Genomic DNA, 23,035 nt, shown 5'->3' on the forward strand with positions numbered 1-23,035 from the left:
AGCAAAACCCATTTATCCTAGGGCAATTGCTAGAATGCAAAAGTCAAATAAAACCCAGAGAAAACATTAATTTTTAAGTGTGGAATCCATGATGAAGTGGCACCCTCAACAATCTCCATGTGTTGTAAAGGGACAGCATACAAATTTCAAGATTCAGCAATAAAACACCACTTCAAGCACATTGCCTCTCATACTCATACTCTTGGTTTAAAAAACATGAAGACATCACAAGGCTAAGTGACGGACAAAAATCCTCACCTTTAAAGAGGAAGGGAGCAGTAAGCGAGGTCAATTTTCCACCTTCCCAAGCAAATATCTACCAAGCTAAGTAATAGGAGTACTCCATTCAATTTCAAAAGGTACTTGCAGGCAGGCACAAACAACAATAGCCCACTAATAGGCATAGGAGGGTCACATTGTTGTGATGCCATCAAATAAATCAAAAGAATCATGTGTAGATACCATGATCAAGGGAGGAGAGAAAATGTTTGGATAAGCCCATGCCATTCAGAGCCTAAGGGTTCGTTGTAGGGGAGAAACTAAATCATGCCTCTCATAAAATCCATGAGACATTGTCTAATAAGAAAAGCCAACACAACCATTAGCTCACCTCCATGAGATGTGTGTCACACACACACACACACACACACACACACGCACATACTCTTATTTCTTCATGTTTTCTAACTAGTCTCTTCTCCCTATTATTTCAAACATAAAAGCTACCACCTTATTGGACGTAGCGTTGTTACACTTTCTCCTTTGTGATTTCTATATCTCTCAAAGAATAAATCTTGACATTAACATTACTTGCAGTATGTTGATTTTTTGTAGATTTAGCCGTAACTTTATGCAAAATCTATCATTGTAACACAGTATGCTCAAATTCAACTTTGCACGTGTTCACAACGAGTGGCTTTGAATTTGATATAACACTCAGCTAACTAAAACTTTGTTGGATCCTTTTTTTTACCACTTTTAGGTTACTCCCCCCCCCCCCCCCCCAACACACACACACACATTAGACATAGGCCTATCACTTTAGGGAAAAAATTTGTACTTGCGATAAATGATACAACTTGTTGTGTTGTATGACCTTGGTTCTTCTCCTTCTTGCCATTGCAACCCTAATTCCAAGTCTTGGTATCAAAGAAAACCTTGGCATCTTTGTTAGCATTGCCAATACTTCTTGCATCACATTCTTACATTGAGCCGATGTTTGGTAGCATTGGTTGACATACACTTGGCAGGCATTGAGACCTCTATTTCCACTACAAGCAGCATCGTGTAGGCAATTTTTTTCCTTTTGGCCCAAACTATTGACTTTGCAATTTAGTGCAAAATGGCCGATAAGAAATATTTTATAAATTGTACTTTATGGCACAAAAGTACAAAATGGCCAATAAGAAAATTTTATACATTGTACAACAATTTTTTTCAAACAAGAAACTTTTGTATCTGGTGCAATCACTCACCATGGGTAGCAACAATGATGTTTTTTGCATGTTGCTTATAAGGACGAATTACCAACTTAAGCATTACATGACATTCTCCTCAAGGACGCTTCTCCCTCCCCGTTCTTTTGTGAGAGCAAGTCGGTCTTGTTGAGCAATGACTACTCATGCCACTCACACAAGCAATCTCTCTCTCTCTCTCTCTCTCTCTCTCTCTCTCTCTCTCTCTCTCTCTCTCTCTCTCTCTCTCTCATATTTTATGAAAACACATAAATTTATATAAATTTATGTAAGTATATAAAGAAAGAAGAGAATATATATATATATATATATATATATGTGCATAAATAAAGTGTACTTAATGGAAATATTCATCTATTATCTTTATTGTTGAGTGACCACCATTTTTAATGAGTGAGCACTATCTTTGATAACTCCATTATTTTGTGAGAGAGAAATCTTCACCACCTTACCCTTCCTTTTCTTCTTTATAAGATCCATTTTTAATTGTAGGATAAGTAGCCACCACTCACTTCATCAATGTGAAATGGGCTGATAGTCAAATAGTTTGACCGAGATTCAAGGGATTTCATAGCAGGGGCTTAACTCAATTACTACATCCGTTTGGTCACATTTATTAACATGCAAAGTTGACCACCCATTTTGAAATTTCATTAAAGGAGGAACACTATATTAATGTAGCCTTTAATTGCCAATTAACAAGCTTCAATGATTTGAACCTGAGTACACATGACAGGCCTCGGCATTATTATAGTGCGACATTAGGCAATGCTCCGCACGAGATCTTTATCCTAATTTGAGGCATCTTATGATTCTTCAGTGAAGCTTTCAAATACAAAGCGATTGGCGGCATTAAAAACCCATCAGAATTATGCTTGGGAAATCTACAAGTAGAAAAGAGGTACTGCCAGTCTTTCCCTGTAGCTACGATATATCGCTTCCATTTTACTCATTCGCCTATAGTTGCCACATTTCATTAGGGTTTTTTTCTTAGTTAGCTGAAATTCAAACCCATTCAGCCTATCAACCTCTGCACCCAAGCAAGTTCCTTGCAACTAATTTGTTTTTTGCACTTTCCATGGCTTGAAATCTTGTGATCATATCCAAGGACTTGTTGTTGCTTTTTTTTTTTAAGCTTGAGCTTACAAATTGAAAATTCTTTTGTTTCTACCCATATGTGATTGCCATACAAAGTCCCAGCATGCATTTAAACACCAGATTGAGGCAAGGAAACCTTTTACACCGCCAAGGAGTCTTATCTATTACTGGATGAATCAAGGATAAGCCCAGATTCACCTTTCAAGGAAAGTGCAAGGTATACACTCAGCATAGTCACCCATAAGACAATGTAACCATGAGCTCCATCATGCATAGTACTGACTATAAAGTACCACAACATCCCACCTGTCTCTCACACACACACAGAGGCATACATTCTATACAAAACATTCTATACAAAGATTTGTGTACTAAGTCTTTCATAATTCTAAAGATGCAGGGTAGAGTCCGCCACAATGAAGTTCGCCTACTGTTTGTTGCAATCTCCAGCATTGTATGTGACCAGTAGAGGCATACATGAGCCAAAATGAGGTCCATCACAATACCAGTCCCAACAGAGTGCGGAAGCAGAACCTTCAAATTATACAATTCTTCAAATTCTGGAGTTGACACTTCCAATGCTGAATAAACAACTAAAAGGCAACCAAAGCTGCTATTCTCTTGGCTTTGCCATGGCAATAGCATGCATAAGGGCACGATGACTAGTGCAACAGGTCACAAACTGAGATACAAGCAGTCTCACAATGCCTGTGCAAGCATCATATGCTCAACGAAATAAGTTCAACAGCCATGAGAACGATTACATTTGAACATCTTAATACCTGCAAGCTACCAGTGTCCTAAGAGACACTTGCAACATGCAACAAAACCCCCACATCATTACTCAATGCTTCATAATTTTTCCATTTTAGTTCAAGTTTCCATATAATCCTAGTAAGATTAACTGAAGCACAATCATTCACTTTATCTCAGAAGAGATGAACAACTTTCCCTAGAACCCTGCTGTGCCAAAAATTAGACTTTGTAACATACAACAAGCTTCACTCCAAACAAATAGACAACAAAGACAATGCCGGGAAGAAATGAGTCCTTTTGATGCAAAACCCACAGCAGTCTCATCTTCAACTTTCGGCTAAAAAGGGACATAAGCAAATAGATAGCACATTCACAGAGCGAGCTAAGAAGTCTTTTATATGAAAACCTCGCAGCAGTCTCAGCTTTCACTGTCGACTTATGAGGGACAAAATGCATAACATGGAGACAGCAGGCCACATATAAAAGAGTTTTTTTTATCTTCCACAAATCAATCAAACATCACACTTCTCATTCGAACTACTCATTATCCAGCGTATCTACAAATTCTTAAACAAAATACACTTCTTTCATATGGGAAAAATTACATCTGGGAAGTTCCCCGATGTCTGCCAGTAGCGCAGACGCAAAAAGCATGATCCAACAAAACAAGGATGTATAATGCTTAATATTCACTAGTACAAAAATCTCAATCATCATACCACCCCCCTGTAAATTGTTGATTTGTCTGGCCTGGATATCGCCCTTGACTTGGAGGGTAATGAGACCGGACATTGGGAGTTTGAGCGAGCCGATTGTCGAAGATACCATGGGTTGGAAGCCGTGAGGAATCACCAATACCCAAGGAAGCCTGATGCTGCACTTGCGATACATATGGCGAAGGATATACATTTGGAGGTGCCCTTGCAGCAGGCCAAGGAGGCGGGATGTTCATCTCTGCCAAAGCACCTACACCGCCACCTCCACTTCCCCTAAATGAGCTCTCTGTCAGTATTTGCCCCCCATACCTATCCAGGCTCACCATTTCCCTTGGTAGATCCGGCTGATAAAACTCTCTCTGCCTTGTGAGTGGAACATCATTGTACAGACGAGATATTTGCCCATCATAAGCATCCGGCCTCCTTGCACCAGGAGCTCCACTGTCATAATAATGCCTACCTAAAGTCCCCATTTGGGCTTCAGAGGAGCTCACTCCATAGGGTGCCATATCATGATAGCTAGTTTTGGCAAGACCAGAATTCATATATCCAGCATTCAAGTGCTCATTGGTTCGTACACGACTCTCAGTGCCTGCTTGATAGTTATTTATATCAACCCAGGGCCTCTTGTCTTCTTCAGATACATACTTCCTACTAGGTGATCCACCTCTGTACGACGACGAATCTTGGTAATCTTTCCCTGAGCTTTTTCTCGGTAAATCATCATAATCCCTCGATCGATCTCTTTCCACATCATTGTTTGAAAAAAATGTAGAAAGATCAACTACAGAGCTTGGACCAGATTTTTCAGGTGATCCTCTCCTTTGTTCAGTGGCCACGTGTCTGGATCTCTCAGGTGATCTTCTCCTTGGCTCGTTCACCATATGTCTGGATCGCTCAGGTGACGCCTTCCTATTTTCACCATGTCTGCCACTGCTATGTCGATCAAACCTATCTGGTGACTTCCTCCTACCAGATTCATATTTATCATGTCTGTTTGGTGACCTCCTTCCACTCAAATCACCTTCTGTATTAGAGCGATGTTTTTCAGAAGGACGCTTCCATTGATGACCATCCCATGCAGGATCAGTTCGGTTGTCCTCACCTCGATCAGATCGATCATTTGACTTTCTATCCTTTCTAGAAGCATCCAGACGCAATTCTGAATTCCGCCTTGACTTTTCTGGAGACTGGTGAGGATGAGGTTTTGCCTTCTCAACTTTTTCTGTGGCAGGGATCGCAAGACTTTCTCCTTCAGAGGACCTTCCTTTTTCTGTGGCAGGGATCGCATGACTTTGTCCTTCAGAGGACCGACCTTTAAACAAATCGCGTTTCTTCTCACTCTTGATGCTCTCCTGCTTTACTTCAGAACCTTCTGAGGGTTTCTTTTTCAAGGGGTCAGAACCTCTTTCTTCTGGTTCTTTCTTTGACACAGAACCGTCCTTTATAGCAGATTTGCTGATTGTCTTCACCTTGCTATTTAATCCTTCATCCTTCGCTGCAGTGTTTATTACCTTGGAAGGACTCACTTTGCTCTTTGACTCTAAGGGCTCTTTGTTCCTTTTACTCTCATCCTTCAACTTCGCTGAACTAGACCTGTCCAGTTTACGCTTAGAGTCCTGCACACCAATCTGCTTTTCCTCCTTCCTTGTCTGTACCAATGTGGCATAGTCCTTGTTGTTCTCTTCTTCTTCCTCAACCTCCATGGGTGCAGAAAAACTTTCATTCTTACCCATATTGAAATCTAGTAATGACGAGGGTGAAGTGGGCCGAGAAGGTGGCCTCCAAAGCGGCCCAACAAAACGAGTATGTGAATCAGGAGAAATATGCCCTTTACCCAGGGCAATATCTTTATGTTTGGTGGTCCAATCAGGTCTGCTCCAAATATACAAAGGGGGCGCAACGACATTCCAATCATTCAAAGGGTTTTCATCAACATCAACTGAGCCTGGTAAGTAGAATGACTGCCAGACAAAAACAAGCCTGGCTTCTGAGATCTCATAATGAATACATGACTAAACAAGCCAAAAAAGGCCATAAAAAGCTACCTGCCCACTTAAGAGGTCAGGATCCTCCCACACCAGATCATAAGGGTCTCGTTTATGGTCCAGCCTGACAAAAGAAAAATATTATCTCCTTTAACCCATCTCTCTCTCTCTCTCTCTCTCTCTCTCTCTCCCCCCCCCCCCCCCCCCCCCCCCCCCCCCCGCCAACAACTGAATCTGGATCTCCTGTGATTTAGCTATTTAGCTATCCCAGCCAGCTGCTTAGTTCACATCGCGCAGCCTAGGTTCCCATAGTATTTTTATTTTGTTTTGTTATGTTGTCATGGTTGTTATTTTTGTTACTCTGACTTTGTATCAGATCCACCACATTGTAACTCTTTGGTCTCATAGGTCACTTTGGCCTTTTGAAGACGTTAATATAACATTTCATCTCTCTCTCTCTCTCTCTCTCTCTCTCTCTCTCTCTCTCTCTCTCAGAGGACAGTCCCCTTTCTCTATTCTAGATGATGACATATGGGAGTTCTCTAGAGATGGTGACATTATCTTACTAGGGGACTTCAATGCTAGGACTGCCCATCACCAGGCAGTGTTTTATGATACTTCAAGGGAGATGCTAAGAGAGCTAGATGTCATGGAGACGGGCCTGTCCAGACTATCACACGATGTGGAATATACTGTATGGGCGACACCTGATAGACATGGGCACTGCACATGGATTGGCCATCTTGAACGGCCTACAGAGATTTCCTGCTGCGGGAGGTTTTACATGCTTCCCACACAGGCATGGAGCCAGCACAGTGGACTACGTCATGGCACTGCCGAATCTCATCTCTAGTATCCAGGATCTCACAGTTGGGCCCAGACCGGTTGGGGTAGCAGTAGATTATGCTCTGGTGTCGATGACCATCTCTTTCCAGTTCAGTGTAGCACACAGGCCACGGGTAGCAGCCCCTACTCGCTACACATTCACACGGGAGACGGATTCTGTATACATGGACAGGATCTACAGATGCCTATGTACTGAGGACCCAGGGCGACCTTTGGAGGAGCTAACTACTATACTGACACAGACATTGCATGAGGCAACAGCAGAAGCATACCCACACACCCAGCCTGAGCAGAGCCGCTGATCAGGAAGCATGCCCCAGAACAGCTGGTACGATGAGGAGTGCCGCCAGACTAGAGCCAAACTTCAGAGGGAGGTGCTTTTGGGGGATGTCACTCACAAACAGTCACAAATTGACTTTCGACGCCTGGTACGGCGGAAGAAGAGAGCTTTCTTGGCTCGACTCGAGCAGGATCTATATCAGCTATTCTTGAGTCAGGACTCGCGGGAGGCATGGGGGCTCTTTCATGAGCAGTCCCCCCCCCCCCTGCTATTTCCTCCACAGAGACCTGGGGTCAGTACGCATCATCCTTGTACACAGTACCTGGACAACCGTCCCTCCCCAACCCCCCCGACCGATTCCCACACACATGTGCTTTTTTCACCGCTGAGATGGTGAAGAAATCCATTGACAGGATGAGGACTGGGACAGCATATGATCATGATGGCTTAGTCGCTGAGCATTTCATGCATGCCAAAGACCTACTAGCAGAGCTTCTAGCAATTATGTTTAACCGTGCCATGTGTGAAGGCCTACCGGACACTTGGAACCTATCTACGATCGTACCTATCTTCAAGGCAGGAGACCCCATGGAGCCTGGGAATTATCGTACTATTATGATTGGACACACACTGGCACAGTTGTATGCATCCATTCTTGAGCAACAACTGAGTAGATGGGAAGGAATGCGTGCAACTGGGCAGGCAGGGTTCAGGAGAGGCTTCTCTACTCTTGACCAAATCTTCACACTCAGGGCCATCATCGAGGAAGGCAGATCTCAAGGGAGACGGATCTATTGTAGCTTTGTGGACTTCCGCAAAGCTTTTGACACAGTACCCAGAGCTAGATTGATGCGCAGATTACAGGAAATGGGAGTACCCACAGAGCTCATTTGGGGGATCATGGCATTGTACAGATCAGTAGTAGGGCATGTACGCACCCCGGAGGGACTTTCTACACCGGTTCACTCCACTATTGGGGTGAAGCAAGGCTGCCCGCTCTCTCCTACTCTTTTCGGTATGTATATGGATGAGGTTTCTGACTACATTGACAGCGATGGGGATAAAGGTGCACAGCTGGCAGGGACATGGATTCCACTTCTGTTATATGCTGATGATATTGTGTTGATCTCCAAATCCCCAGAGGGAATGCAACGTCAACTGGATACTCTGCATACGTTTGCCCACGAAAGTGGTTTGTCTATCAACCTTGGTAAAACCAAGGTTATGGTGTTTAATACCACCCCACAGTGGATCAGGAGGTCAGCACCTACATTCACATACGGCCAGGAGACTGTGGAGTACACAGACGCTTACACTTACCTTGGAGTGGTTTTCAGCGGACCTACATTCTCACTCAGAAGAGCAGCAGAGACCAGACTGACTAGAGCCCACACAGCATTGGGTAGATTGGAGAGGATGTGTTCGCAGGTTCAGTTTCAGGAGCCCCGGACGAAGCTCTGGCTCTTTGACACCTTGGTGGCTTCAGCGTTGCTCTATGGGGCCGAGATATGGGGACCTTCTTTGGATCACCACGGGAGGCCGGGTCGCACAGACGGATGGGGGAACATGGAGAAACCTCTCGTCTCTATGATCTCGCGGCTCATTAGAGCCAAGGCATCAGTACCACGGGCCATTATCCGCGCAGAGCTAGTGGCGCCCCCACTCCCCCACTAGTGGTGGAGGCGCTCACTAGATCAGTCTCCTTCATAAACCGCACATGGGAACTTCCCAGAGACAGATATGCTCGCATAGCACTTGAGTCCTCTCGACAATTAACCATACAAGGAGATACAACATGCTGGTATGGGGAGATGACATCATGGTTTCAGGCGCATGGGTTCAGCATAGACAGGCTGCCACCATTCCAGTACTCATTGGATGCACCATCTCTCATTCTTACACGGTCGGAGATCACCAAGCTCATCCGCCAAGACCTGACCCAGCTAGACACCAGGAGGACATGGATACAACCAGCACAAGAATTGGGCACGAAGATGGCTTTCTACAGAGACCACCTTCTCCAACTTACGGGAGATGGTTTTGTGACGAGACCAAGATACATGGATATCCACTTGTCTCATGGGATACGATGTGCTATTGGCCAACTACGCACATCGTCTCACCAGCTACGGATTGAAACTGGGAGATACAGCGGAGTACCAGCAGAGGCCAAGACATGCCCCTTGTGTGACATGGAACCTGAGACAGAGCTGCATTATACATGCCGCTGCCCTGTCTATTACGAGATACGAGGTCACTTCCATTGCTTGTTCAGAGAGGGTTTTGGACCACTCTCAAGAGTAATGGGATACGAAGATCAGAGATGCCTAGGTTTGTTCTTGCTCGAGCTGCGCAGACACAGAGAGAGCCTGATGAATGGCAGGGCTAGCCAATCTCAAAGACGGATCACAAACTTCTTCAGAGCAGACACGGGACAGCCGCAAGAGCCACTCCCACAACAGAGCTCCCCCTTGTCTCACACCGAGGCACATTGATCGACCGAGCGATTGAATTGGGGAAATCCAGGCGCCCACGACTGCGAAGGACTACACAGCACCGACGGAGGCTACGTCAAAAGATTCGGAGCACGCTGGCCAGGCATGCACGACGCCCGGTCAAACAAATAACCATGGAGGAAATTGATGAGATTCGCCAACGACCGATGCTACATTTTTTGTGATAAGCCGCCCATTTTTGCTTAGTTTTTTGCTTAGCTCACATCGACCAATCTAGGATCCCATAGTATATATCTTTGTTTTGTACTGTTGTTAGGTTATTTTCGTTACCCTGACTTTGTATCAAATCCACCACCTTGTAACTTTCTGGTCTCATAGGTCACTATGGCCTTTTGAAGACGTTAATATAACATTTCATTTCATTTCTCTCTCTCTCTCTCTCTCTCTCTCTCTCTCTCTCTCTCTCTCTCTCTCTCTCTCTCTCTCTCTCTCTCTCTCTCTCTCTCTCTCTCTCTCTCTCTCTCTCTCTATCTATCTATCTATCTATCTATATATCTATCTATCTATATATATATAGAGCGTCGCAATAGAGAGTCACTTATGACCTCCACTCACACCACATGACATGTTCATTTGGTCCCATAGGTCATATTTGACCTACGAGGACGATAATAGAACTCTCTCTCTCTCTCTCTCTCTCTCTCTCTCTCTCTCTCTCTCTCTCTCTCTCTCTCTCTCTCTCTCTCTCTCTCTCTCTCATTATATCCCCACACACACACACCTACATTGTATTGTAGTAGCCCTCATTCACTACTTTCACCCCCCTACTCATATCCTACACAGTTCCAGCTAGCTGCTTAGTTCACATCTAGCAGTTTAGGATTCTATAGTACCCCTTTTTTCAGTACCTTTTTATTTTTGGTACTCGGACATTGCATCAGATTCACCGCGTTGTAACTCATACGTCACTTTGGCCTTTTGAAGACGTTGATATAACATTTCATCTCTCTCTCTCTCTCTCTCTCTCTCTCTCTCTCTCTCTCTCTCTCTCTCTCTCTCTCTCTCTCTCTCTCTCTCTCTCTCTCTCTCTCTCTCTCTCTCTCTCTCTCTCTCTCTCTCTCTCTCTCTCTCTCTCTCTCTCTCTCTCTCTCTCTCTCTCTCTCTCAGTACCCAGAGCTAGATTGATGCGCAAACTACTCTCTCTCTCAGTCTCTCTCAGTACCCAGAGCTAGATTGATGCGCAAACTACAGGAGATGGGAGTACTGACAGAGCTCATTTGGGGGATCATGGCATTATACAAGTCAGTAGTGGGACATGCACGCATCTTAGAGGGTCTATCTACACCGGTTCACTCCACTATTGGGGTGAAGCAGGGCTGCCCGCTCTCTCCTACTCTATTCGGTATGTATGTGGATGAGGTTTCTCACTACATTGAGAGCGATGGTGATAGAAGTGCACAGCTGGCAGGGACATGGATTCCACTTGTTATATGCCGATGATATTGTGTTGATCTCCGACTCTCCGGATGGGATGCAATGTCACTTGGATGCTTTGCATAGGTTTGCCCACGAAAGTGGTTTGCCTGTCAACCTTGGTAAAACCAAGGTTATGGTGTTTAATACCACCCCACAGTGGATCGGGAGGTCAACACCTACATTCACATACGGCCATGAGATAGTGGAGTATACAAATGCTTACACATACCTTGGAGTGGTTTTTAGCGGACCAGCATTTTCATCAAGGAGAGCAGCAGAGACTAGATTGACTAGAGCCCATGCAGCATTGGGTAGATTGGAGAGGATGTGTTCGCATGTTTAGTTTCAGGAGTTACTGACGAAGCTCTCGCTCTTTGACACGTTGGTGGCTTCTGCATTGCTCTATGAAGCTGAGATATGGGGACCTTCATTGGATCATCACGGGAGGTCGGGTCGCACTGATGGAAGGGGGACATGGAGAAACCTTTGGTCTCTATGATCTCGCGGCTCATTAGAGCCAAGGCTTCGATACCACGAGCCATTATCCAAGCAGAGCTAGCGGTCCCCCCACTAGTGGTTGGGGCGCTCACCAAATCAGTCTCCATACACCGAATGTGGGAACTTCCCAGAGACAGATATGTCCGCCTTGCACTTGAGTCCTCTCGACAGTTAGCCATGCAAAGAGATGGCATCATGGTTTCAAGCGCATGGCTTCAACATAGACAGATTGCCACCCTTCCAATACTCACTGGATGCAAAAATTGCGCTGACATGATGACGTGGCAGGCTGTACGGATTTCCGTGATTTACGCTGGCAGCTTTTGGCATTGCTTTTTGGACCATAAGCTTTTGAGTTTGAAAGTTTTTCATGTAAACTGCTTTTTGGACCAAAAGCTTTTGAGTTTTAAAGGCTTTTTACTATAACTGCTTTTCAGGCCAAGGGCCTTTAAATATGAGGCTAGGGCTCATTCTCTGGCATGCTTCCTGGAGAAGGTGCAAAGTCTTGAGTACCGGCTTGTACTTTGATGATGCAATATAAAGAAATACCAAAAGGGGCGCCAAGGTTTGGGGCCAATACTCTCTGGGGTGGAATTCCGCCACTCCGTGTCGCGTGTCGTCTCTCTCTCTCTCTCTCTCTCTCTCTCTCTCTCTCTCTCTCTCTCTCTCTCTCTCTCTCTCTCTCTCTCTCTCTCTCTCTCTCTCTCTCTCTCTCTCTCTCTCTCTCTCTCTCAGTTCAGTTGTTATTGAAGTGCGAAGAGTTTGTTCAGTCTGTTCTTTTCTATTGGCACGTGGTGCCCGCCTTGTGACATCTTGTGGTACCAAGGGATCCTGAGTAGAACGTCACTCGCGTGCCCTGAACACCCCTGTCATTGCAAACAAAGTTTGCCAATGCTCGGTGTAACGGCAACATCCCATCCGGGTGCCAATCGAACTACCTCCGCCTGTGGCGTCAGTCTGTCGGGAGTAATTCCAAATCGAGCCGCCAATTCCAAGTGAAAAGAAGTTGGCCTTTGCTCCTTCAAAAGAGCTTCCTGATCCTTCACTTTGCCCCAAGAGCAACAAAGTTTGTACTTTCATTCATTAGATTCGGTGCAGGTCCCACGCCATGTGGTACCAGTTCTGCTTTTCTATCTGCCTTTTCTCAGCTGCTCTCGAACTCTCAGGCCTGACGTCGTCTTTATCATTTTGTTCTTTCTATGAATTTTTAGGGCACTTTGCGGAGATATGTCCATGTTCCCCGCATCCAAAGCACTTCCCCTCTCTGATGAAGCGAGCTCTCTCCTCATGAGTAAGCTTGGGTCGTGCATCCTTTTTCTCTTGGTTGCTCTTTTTCTTTCTACTTTCATTCCCAGAAGTCTGTTCGGCTCCTTGTGTCATGGCCTTATCTGTGGGGTAGGTCAAACTGCCAGAGTGAATGGCAAAGCCCCGCTTCGCACAACTCATCAACTCCTAAATAGAAGCTGACTTATATTCCAAGCAGTGATCTCGAATCTCTGTAGGTAGACCCAAGGTAAACCGCTCAATCTGTTCTCTGAACGAGGTCTTCTTGAATGAAGAGGCGGGTAGAAAAGAGCTCCAAAATCTTTCACAATAAGCATTGATTGTGTCTTTCTTGGTCATCCGAAGATGGTTCCAAGCAGCTCGTATATCTCATTAATATTCTTGCGTTAACCAAGAAGAAATAAAAAGCTTCTTAAATTTCAGTCATTTAATTGGCGCAATCTTGTTAAAAGAAGCGTGGACCACCAAGTACGAGCATTCCTCTTAAAGTAAGAGGCAGCTCTCCGAATCTTGGAGTGCTCTGAATAGCGTCCTCCCACGAAAGCAATGTCAAACTGCTGTATAAAAGACAAAGCCTTCGAAGCATCTGAGTATCCTAAAAAAGTATCAAACTTGATCGAGTGGCCACCTTCCTTAAACTCTCGGACTTTCTTGCTTTTATCTTCGAGAAAGTCATACTGGTTGGTTTTGTAAAAATTCTTCTTGTTCGCATAAAAGTTTCCGTTGTCAGAGTCTGAATTGTCCGTAGACGAGTCCTCTGTAGAAGTGTCACTCACGGGGTGAGACTTAGACTTCCTTGCCTTTTTCTTGCCCTTTCCGAAGCGTTGTTTCTTGCTTCGCTTTTTGCTTTTCCTGTCTTCTTCGGTCGAGTTTGAAGAGCTAGAAGAACTATCAGAAGAAGAAGAAGAACTGGGTAGGTCTTCAAACTTGACGCGCTTCTTCAATTTCTTTGCCTTGCCAAATGTCGACCGATGACCCAAATATCTCTGGAAGTCGGTGCCTTTCTTCTGCTTTTTGCCGTGCTTTTTGCCTTTCTTTAGCACGTCGAAAAGCTGAGCAATCCATGCATCAACCACGTTCTCCACTTCCTTCTCGGTATATTTCTTGGAGGCATAAGGTTTCTTGAGAGTGGGTTTCGGGAGTGGTGTTGTGGTTCTTTGCCACTCCATCTATACCTCTTCCAAAGAGGTCTGGTTCATATATTTTGCCATCTTCGGGTCCATGGCAAAATTGAGCATCATCTTTGTTGCATCGCCAATCAATTGACGACGCTCCATCTCTCTTTGCTCCGCCTGAGTAGGACATTGGGCTACTGGAAAAGCAGCTATCACACCAGAGCTCACATTCTCCTCACACCAAAGGCACGTTGATTGATCGAGGATCGAGCTAGGAAGATCCAGACATCCACGACATCAACGGAGGCTACATCAAAGGATTTAGATCACTTTGGCCCTTTCCCCGAAACTACTGAAAAAAAGGGGTACTATAGAATCCTAAACTGCTAGATGTGAACTAAGCAGTTAGTTGGAACTGTGTAGGATATGAGTAGGGGGGTGAAAGTAGTGAATGAGGGCTAATACAACATAATGTGAGAGCTGATACAAAGGTTGGTACAATATAAGCAGGGTCAAAAGAGCTAAATCATCGGAGATCCATCATCGATCGCTAGCGGATCTCATCAATCTCCTCCATGGTCAGTGGTCCGCCTAGGCGTCATGCATGTCACAAGTAAAAATAAAATAAATAAAAATATATAGTACATATTTAGAGAAGGCAGCAAGAAAAATACACCTTCTAGTGACTCTCTCTCTCTCTCTCTCTCTCTCTCTCTCTCTCTCTCTCTCTCTCTCTCTCTCTCTCTCTCACATAGTGAAAGAAACATAGTGATCTAACAGGATCTCTGGCAGCTCTGTATCAAACAGACATGAAGATCCCGACGGAAGATGTCACACTACAAAGACCATTTTCTTACCATACTAGAGATTTACACAACGACCACGTTGTATGGACACCTACATGCCACACAACTCACAGGTGGCGATTGGTCAACTCAGAGTGTCATCACACAGACTAGAGATCGAGGTGGGGCGAGCTCATGACATTCCCAAGGAGGGGAGAGTGTGCACAGTATGCAAATAGGAAGTGGAGAGCGAGGAGCATTTTGTTTGCAGATGCAGAGCTTATGCAGATATTAGAGGCCAATACGAGCCCCTATTCAAAGGGTAGCCTACCTTCCGAGATATCATGCACTCTCGAGATAAGAGACAACTGGGGCACTACTTGCTAGAGGTACAGAGGCACACGGACACACTTTTGCAGCCACCTACAAGGACCCTGGGGGGGGGGGGCGCTCACAGCTTACAAATTTCTTTCAAAGAGCTACACCCCTACCCCTTCCACTCCCAGACCCAAAAAGGGGAGTGACCCTTCAGCAAGCTGGGGCGAGCCGGACAAGACGACACCCGCGGGCTACCAGGGGCCAGGCCCCACGACTCCACCGCAGACAAATCGAGTTGCTCCTGACCTTCCCATGTACTACATGGCAAACATTAATACAATGTTTCTATTTCTAGTCCTTTCTCAATGCAAACTCAAAGCTTTAAAAAGTACAAGAAGTTCAAGAAAGAATTGCCAAGAGAAATGTGGAAATCCGAATCCCTTTAAGGGCTATGGTTAGCTTCAAAGCTCATAAACGCAAGCACGTAGTTTTAGGTAGCCTTTAAGAATGCCTTAACAAAGGTCACCTGACTAAGCTCTTTTGTGTGGACAACAACCTACACAAAATTCTAGACAGCCTACATTGAAGAGCTATTCGTTAACAAAAATTAGAAGGCTGACCACTTGATTGAGACAGAAGCACTTGATTTAAAAAATAAATCATACCTTTCAGTTTCCTTGGGAACAATAAGAATAATAAGTTTCGGTTTAAACTTTAAAGCGTGATCTATAAACTGAGTAGCAAGGTTTCCCTTCACACCAAAAGGTGGATTCAACCCCATAACCTGAAAACATCGAAGAGCTTCACAAACTAGATCGACTTGTATCAAGCATTCTTAAAATGCATTCATGAGGTCACTTACGAGCTTGCTTCCGTCCGGTAATTCATCTGGCCTTACTTGGAACCAATCCCGTTTTGTGAAATTGAACTCGTTCTGTAAAATGTCAGAAAAGATCAGCCAACAAATGACCATTAGTCAAGAAGAGAGAACCATTTTCATAACTTGAAACGTTACTAAAGAGTCAATGCATGGACCTAGGCTTTAACATTCTAACTTCAAAAATCACAAATGTATAGCACTAATTCCTTCACCCTTGCACTCTCATCTACCCCCTTTCCCTCTTCTTGCATGCAAACTAATCTTAATCCAAAATCCAAGGAGAGCCAAAAATATCTACATACATCAAATAGTATTACTAGCAAGAAGAGTAGACAACAAAGATTTTAAAAATAAAGATGTCAAGTTCACAATGAAAGAAGAGAGAGAGAATTAGCAACGGAAGATGGATAGATATGGCTGAAGACAGCAGCAATAGGTGCACAATCCCTCAAATCCGATAGCTGAAAGCAGCAACCTTCGAATGTGCATCATCCAAAAACGACCCCATTGCAGTGATCTTCTAGATCTGCAATGCACACGTAAAGGGAGTGTCGCCTTGTCACAAGTTGGTGATGTGGCACTGACTGAAGACCTCACAACTTGCAGAAGATGGCCGAGGGGCCTAAACCCTAACAGATGAAGAAGAAGACCAACTTATTGAAGACAGCCGAGGAGCCTAAAGCCTAAAGGGGGTTAGGATTTACCCAACTGACAAGGCCTGGCCGAGAGGCCTAAAACTCAGCAAAGCAAAGGATTCTCCCAAATTACATAAAGATGACGACATGGCAGAAATGGACGGACCAGCCCACATTTTGTGGAAGTGATCAGCCCCTGGGAGATATTAGGGCACTAGCAGCTCCGCCAACACCGGCCGGAGAGGTGACAAACTCTAATAACAACTAGCAATAGGCCGTGAGGCTGCAAATTAGCCAAAAAAACCAATACAAAGCTGGAAATTTTTTATAAAGCCGCAAAGAGGGTAAAAGGGTAGAAACTGAAAGAAATAAGTGGCACCTCTCCTGCAAGGAGCAAAAGTGCCCTGGCAGTCTAGAAGGAAAAGAAGCAGCCTTCTGGAAGCTTGTGAAGGATAGGCATCACAAAACCAATTGGATATGAGCACGAACACCCACGACAAGTAACTCCAAAGCAGCCTTTGAAACTACCATGCATTGCAATCATTCATTGAGATGGGGCCATCCTTCTCAAAAATTGATTATCGCAAAGTACAAACACTGTTTTCCACATAATCTATGGTTCATGGGCACAAGACAAACAAGATGCAACTCAGAAAGAGTAAGTGAAATCAAAAACAAAATGCCTAGTCATTGAAATCTATCTCCTTTCTGCCTTGAGTTAGAGGAAATTAGAGTAAGTGTCAACATGAAGTTTACATATAGCCCACACAAAACAGGGTCTAAAAATTCCAAGAAAGACCAATCCATAGCAGTTAACCGATATTTACCTTTGTTTGTATGAGGTCGAAATTTCTATATTCACATTTCTTCCCTGTCTCTTCAAGCTTTTTCCTCGTGAACAAAGAAAACTCATTTGCTCCACAACAAAAATCTACTACCTGTCATGAGTTCAAAATTGTATGTTTCATAAAAATTCAAGGATGGTAATTTGCACAATCAAGTGGAGCAGGCAAATGAATCAGCCATGCTAAAAAAACTTAGCACATAATAAGATAGTGAGAGTACATCCTATCTAGGATGCCCCAACCCAGCCACTTGAACTATCTCCATGACAATAGTAAGTGGTGGCGGTCAATGCTAGCAATTTTCCTATCAATAAAGATGAAAGGTAACATAAATCTTCTTAAGTTTCCCCTTTATCTTGCAAACTCCGTACCAAGCAGTAATCGATGAACACCTGTGGACATTTAGATACAAACTGCAGCCTTACCATGTCACCTTTGTCAATATACCAATGCAGCCTATCAACAATCTGCAAATAAAAACCAAAACTTCAATGTCTCGCAACTAGGCACTCAAAAAAGAACTGGTCCAAATATCACTCAATACACTCCAAGGGAGGTAGAGTTTTGAGCAGACGTTAAAAGGCTTAAAATTTAAGCAAACAGCAAGGTTAGCAAGCACCACATCCACTTTGTTAATATCACAAGATTCAAGTACGTTCTATACACAGTCGACGTGGGAGTAATTATTGTCAAAAAATGCTCCAATTGACAGACAAGAACCTTATGGAAAACAGCAAGCTAATGCACACACCTCTTCAAGCTTTTCTGATTTGGTAAAATGCCGACCGTACGATGTGTACCTTGCGCCATAGAGAAATGGAGAAAGATAGACATGCAGGTCTTTCTGCAAATCAATGTGACAGTACAACCATTAAGAACAACTGACACTTGCCACTTCTGAGTAATCTCCTTTTCTACAGTCATGTATCAAATACCTTGCACAATTCAATAAATTTTATGAAATCAGGGGAACATGTCGCCTTTGCATCTTCAATACTGCCACCGTTTTCCAGAGTTTCCACAGCTTTTCGCATGCCCTGCTTCACAATTTCCAGATGGTAACAGCCACTTAAACATTATCCAACGTGCCTTCCACAGAATTTTCAAGCAAAACAAGTTCATACCTTTGTTATTGATTCTATCTTGAACAAGGAATACTTTTTGTCTGGGGTCTTCGAGCTTCGCCTGTAAATGGTAGGAATGTCATGCTTTTGAAGTACACTATCCATGGTCACTAAAGTTTTTGCCTTTTCGATAAGTTCACTGACCCTGTAAAAAATGGGCAAATACACATCACCAAACCTGCATGAAGCTGCCATAATCGATAAGAAGGTAGAAATAAAGTAACAAGGTTACATGTTTTTTGTCTCATTGTCAATTATAATAGCCTTAAGCCCAGAGGATTTAGATTTTTGCTGCAACTGGCGCAGAGCAGACTCCCGCGGAGTAGGGGGTTTTGACACCAATGAGCTACTCCTTTCCAGCTTCACTACACCTTTGCTCAATGAAGGTAGCTTACTCATTTTTTGTGCATCATCTCGTGAGGACAAGTCCCTTTTTTCTACAGTAGTCCGTCCTTTGATCAAAAAGGTACCGTCAGCAGAAGACTTTATAGATGACACTCGTGGAGCAGAGTCATCCTTGCGGGCCAGCTTTTTCTTTCTTAGACCATCAAGCTCTGACAACCGTGCAGCCTTTTCTCCCACTGCACCTTTCAAACTGTCTGTGGAATTTCTTACTTTGATCAGCTTAAGCTTCTTCTCTTGCTGCTCGGTCTTACTCTTCATAGGAACTTTCTTAGGGGTTGGCAAAGATCCTTCCGGAAACTTCACATGATTTCTTGCAGGGGTACCGAGCCTTGTAATGATTGGGTGCCGTCTGTGACATACCAGAATGAACTTGTACCCTCAGACTCTTTGCTGGACGTAAAAACATAAAATCCCACCACTGCACTCTCATTGTACTAACATTCTCAGAACAGCAAAAGAAAATATGCTATACATGTAATTATGTGATTGTTATTAAGCTATCAGCCTTTTAAAAATGAAGTATCATGCCACTCCTTTTCTACTCTACCCACCACCTTTTCCTCTGCCTATTCTGTCAATTTTGAAAAGATAAATAAAAACAAAGTTTGCAAGGTATAAACAATCTAACTACCAATATTCTTTAACAATGCAGGACTGCATAAATGACTGGTCTAGCGCATCAGCTGTTTGTAAACTTTTACATGCCAAAGAAAAGAGGTAGAAAGGGCCACTCAAGCTTTCAATTCCAGAAGGAAAGGATACTATTGCATGTCTCTAGATCACTAGAAGGTTGAACTTCTTAAGTTTTTGCAGAGCACAGCTTGTAACAGCCATCAAGCCTCCAAATAACCTTACTGCAGGTCTCCACATTTTAACATTGTGAACTTCTTAAGTTTTTTGCCGAGCATCGCTTGTGACAGCCATCACACATTACTACATTTGAGGTAGAGATTCTTACTTGCAATATACACGAACTCAATTGGGTAGAAGGGTAAAGATTCTTACTTGCAATATACAAGAATCCGATTGGGTAGAAGATCGTCCCAAGCTCTCTGAGGCTCATCATTTTCCTCCTCCTCATCGTCAGAACCATCATCAGGAAGGGGACTGTCAAATACAAGTAGCACTAATGTCACCAATAGAAACAAGTAACCAAGCCTCTTTCTTTGTGATAGCAACATTCTAGACAGAACTTACAAAGGCAAACATTTACGATGCCAGACTCGTGGGCATCTACGACATACACCAAACTGCAGATCCCGTTCTTGTTTGACTTCCCCTTTGCCACATTTGCAGCATTTGTGCATGGGACAGGTAAACCCCTTCCCTTCCTTGATGGACTCTGCCAAAGCAGCTTTGTCACTGGTATCCTTGTCTTTTAAAATCATCTCTGCCACACAATCTGGATGATAAAAGTGACCACACATGGCTGCATCACACAAGTAGACCTGCAGAAACGGCTCCAAATCAATAATAGCTCCATACAAAAGAACCCGAGGTCAGGCAATCCCCCGTTAGTGATTTTTTGCTTCTACACAATATACGTGGCAAACAAATCGAACCCTGAGAAACTCCTCCATAAAATATTTTCTTTGCACCTAAATAACAAAGGAGTTCCATGAAAGGAAAGAGGTCTGTCTGCATGGCAAATGTCAAGTACATTGAATTATAAATGTAAGGGGGCTATCCAATCCACAAAATAAGACATGTACTACAGTTTATAATAAAAGATCGCAATTTGCAAACATTCAGACCTCTTGAGCAGCACCAGCCTTGTCATCTGAGCATCCCAATCGTCCACAGGCATAGCACTGGTGCTCCTTGAACTTACAATTTGGGCAAAAAAACTTGTCCATTCTCTGTACCAACAGCACATGATGGTCATTTTTCCCCGAATCTATTTAAATCAAGACACGGGAAGCAAGAGAGTATGATAAGAGGACTTGGCAGTCACTCTTAGGGTGTTGACGCACCTCTGCTTCAGCCTTGCTGAAACCTAATGTGGAGCAATGAGAATCATCGGCACCACCCGCACCCTTATTCAAATGAAATGATCGCAAGCATGGGCCATCACAACTGTTAGAGCATGCAAAATATCAATTTCGCTGTTCGTATACAAACGTGATCAGATGTCCTCTCTCTATGAAAAGCAGCAATGCACCAAACCTTACTCCAGAAAGCAAACAAAACATACCAAATCACTGATCCACCATTATCACAGATGCAGCAAACTGTCTCAGCAAGATCACCAACATCATCCTCTGCCTCTTCCCCATAGCCATCCATGTCCTCTCCAGCATTCAGATCATCTACTTCGAACTTTCCTCTCTTCTGTTCAGGTTCGCCTTGGCCCTCATCTTCATCATCAGAGACGTGAACACCCTTCCTACCGCTACCACGTGATGCCTGTTTAAAATTTCCGCAAAGACTAAGGCTCTTGCTTACACAAAGCATGGCAGCAAACTCATGAAAGGCAAAGGACAGTATCCAACAAATGCCATCATGGAGAGAAGAAAACAAACCTCTGTTGTTGAGGCTAACCTCTTCTTTAATATGCCCGTATCTATAGATTGCAGAGCCTGCCGGAAAAACAATACTATGTGTTAAGCCCACAAGTTTTAGCACACTCCAAAATAATGTTGCTACTGTGCAGAAGCAGACACCTACCGTAGAAGCAGCTAAACACTCATCTGAAGCAGCGAAAAACTGAACTGTAGGTAAATGCGAAGCTAAATCGTTTCGATTTGGTGCCACCTCCCAAGACCTGTGGATGAAGGAGAAAGACCGTGATATATTATTCCCACATATTACCAATCCATGCTTGACAGAATATCATAACAAAATACTTACGGGAAGAGCTCTTTTATATGACCCCATACAACTTTCTCTGAATCATCAGGATTGACGAGAGCATGGTTAAGGAAATAAGCTACACTTATGATGCTTCTAATTGTGTCTTCATAGCTCTTTCTGGGCTTCATCAGTTGAATCCTGACCATAATCAGCCCCACTGGCTGTGAGATCCAGCATGACTTCTTATTTAAAGTGGTCAACCGAACTACAAGCACTTACCAGTACTTCTCAGTCTTCAGATGAAAAACAGGCTTTGCATCCTTAGTGAGCTCCAGCTTCCAAGCAATAGCTCTCACATACAAACGCATGCCATTGTCCTGAGTGCCACGCACATACACCACCTTCTCTGACAGAGCCTCATCATCAGTTTTAAAATATGGTAGGGTAGTGAATGAAACAGGTGTCTCATCTCCATATTCCAGCCAATAACCATCTACAGACTTGGGCACAATTTCAATGTCATCATCAGAAGACTCTTCGCCCTCTCTCTCGGCGGGTGCCATAGTGACATCTTCTTCCTCTGCCATCTGCATACCAAATCTCTCTCTCTCTCTCTCTCTCTCTCTCTCTCTCTCTCTCTCTCTCTCTCTCTCTCTCTCTCTCTCTCTCTCTCTCTCTCTCTCTCTCTCTCTCTCTCTCTCTCTCTCTGTGTGTGTGTGTGTAAATATGCAGAAACGTCAAACATAAGAGCCCTAATTATGAGCCATTCTGACTGAACATCCCGCATGTCATATAAGCTGCACTCAAATGAAATCTAGACTCGACGAATAAACCGATCAAGCGACACGGGAACGATATACCTCCGAAACCTGTCTTTGAATGCGAGTTAGGGTGCTCTCGAGATGCAGTGTGGCGATGGCGGGCGACGAGCTCCCGCTGTGTCGTTGTTCATCAATATCAATCAATAGAATAGAAGAGCAGGAGGCGCTCGCACATTAAGGGAGCATTTTACCGCCGTTATATGCTTTATAACTCTCCACTACCGTTCGTAAATAAAGGGGTGAGCAAAACAATTTGTACACCGCCTAAATGTGAATTAGTATGGTGAGCGGCTTTATAGAGGAGGGGGCTTAATAACCTACTGAAGAGCGTTGTGTGTCGCAAGCATGACCAAATGACCCTCTCCTAGTAATAATGTCCCATCTTGTCACTTTCGCACGGGTCTTTCTTCTCTCTCTTTTGTCATCCTCGGGATACCACAA

General features: G+C 43.9%; 1 protein-coding gene across 1 annotated transcript; it reads right to left on the reverse strand.

Annotated features, from left to right (window-relative positions):
• Window positions 1–3,807: 3,807 nt before the first annotated feature.
• LOC147436358 (protein ENHANCED DOWNY MILDEW 2-like) lies at window positions 3,808–22,791 on the reverse strand. The gene is made up of 20 exons (XM_086489268.1): window positions 22,634–22,791; window positions 22,053–22,360; window positions 21,831–21,971; window positions 21,648–21,744; window positions 21,503–21,559; window positions 21,175–21,386; window positions 20,954–21,056; window positions 20,735–20,839; window positions 20,178–20,428; window positions 19,986–20,087; window positions 18,808–19,329; window positions 18,576–18,720; window positions 18,387–18,488; window positions 18,203–18,295; window positions 17,877–17,918; window positions 17,434–17,544; window positions 15,954–16,025; window positions 15,757–15,875; window positions 6,094–6,157; window positions 3,808–6,009 (listed from the first exon to the last, which is right to left on the reverse strand). The coding sequence occupies exons 2-20, from the start codon at window positions 22,358–22,360 to the stop codon at window positions 4,036–4,038; spliced, it is 4,620 nt and encodes a 1,539-aa protein (XP_086345394.1). The 5' UTR covers window positions 22,634–22,791; the 3' UTR covers window positions 3,808–4,035.
• Window positions 22,792–23,035: the final 244 nt, after the last annotated feature.

The sequence above is a fragment of the Adiantum capillus-veneris genome, chromosome 18 (assembly GCF_014529385.1).
Source record: "Adiantum capillus-veneris isolate H3 chromosome 18, ASM1452938v2, whole genome shotgun sequence".
Lineage (NCBI taxonomy): Eukaryota > Viridiplantae > Streptophyta > Polypodiopsida > Polypodiales > Pteridaceae > Adiantum > Adiantum capillus-veneris.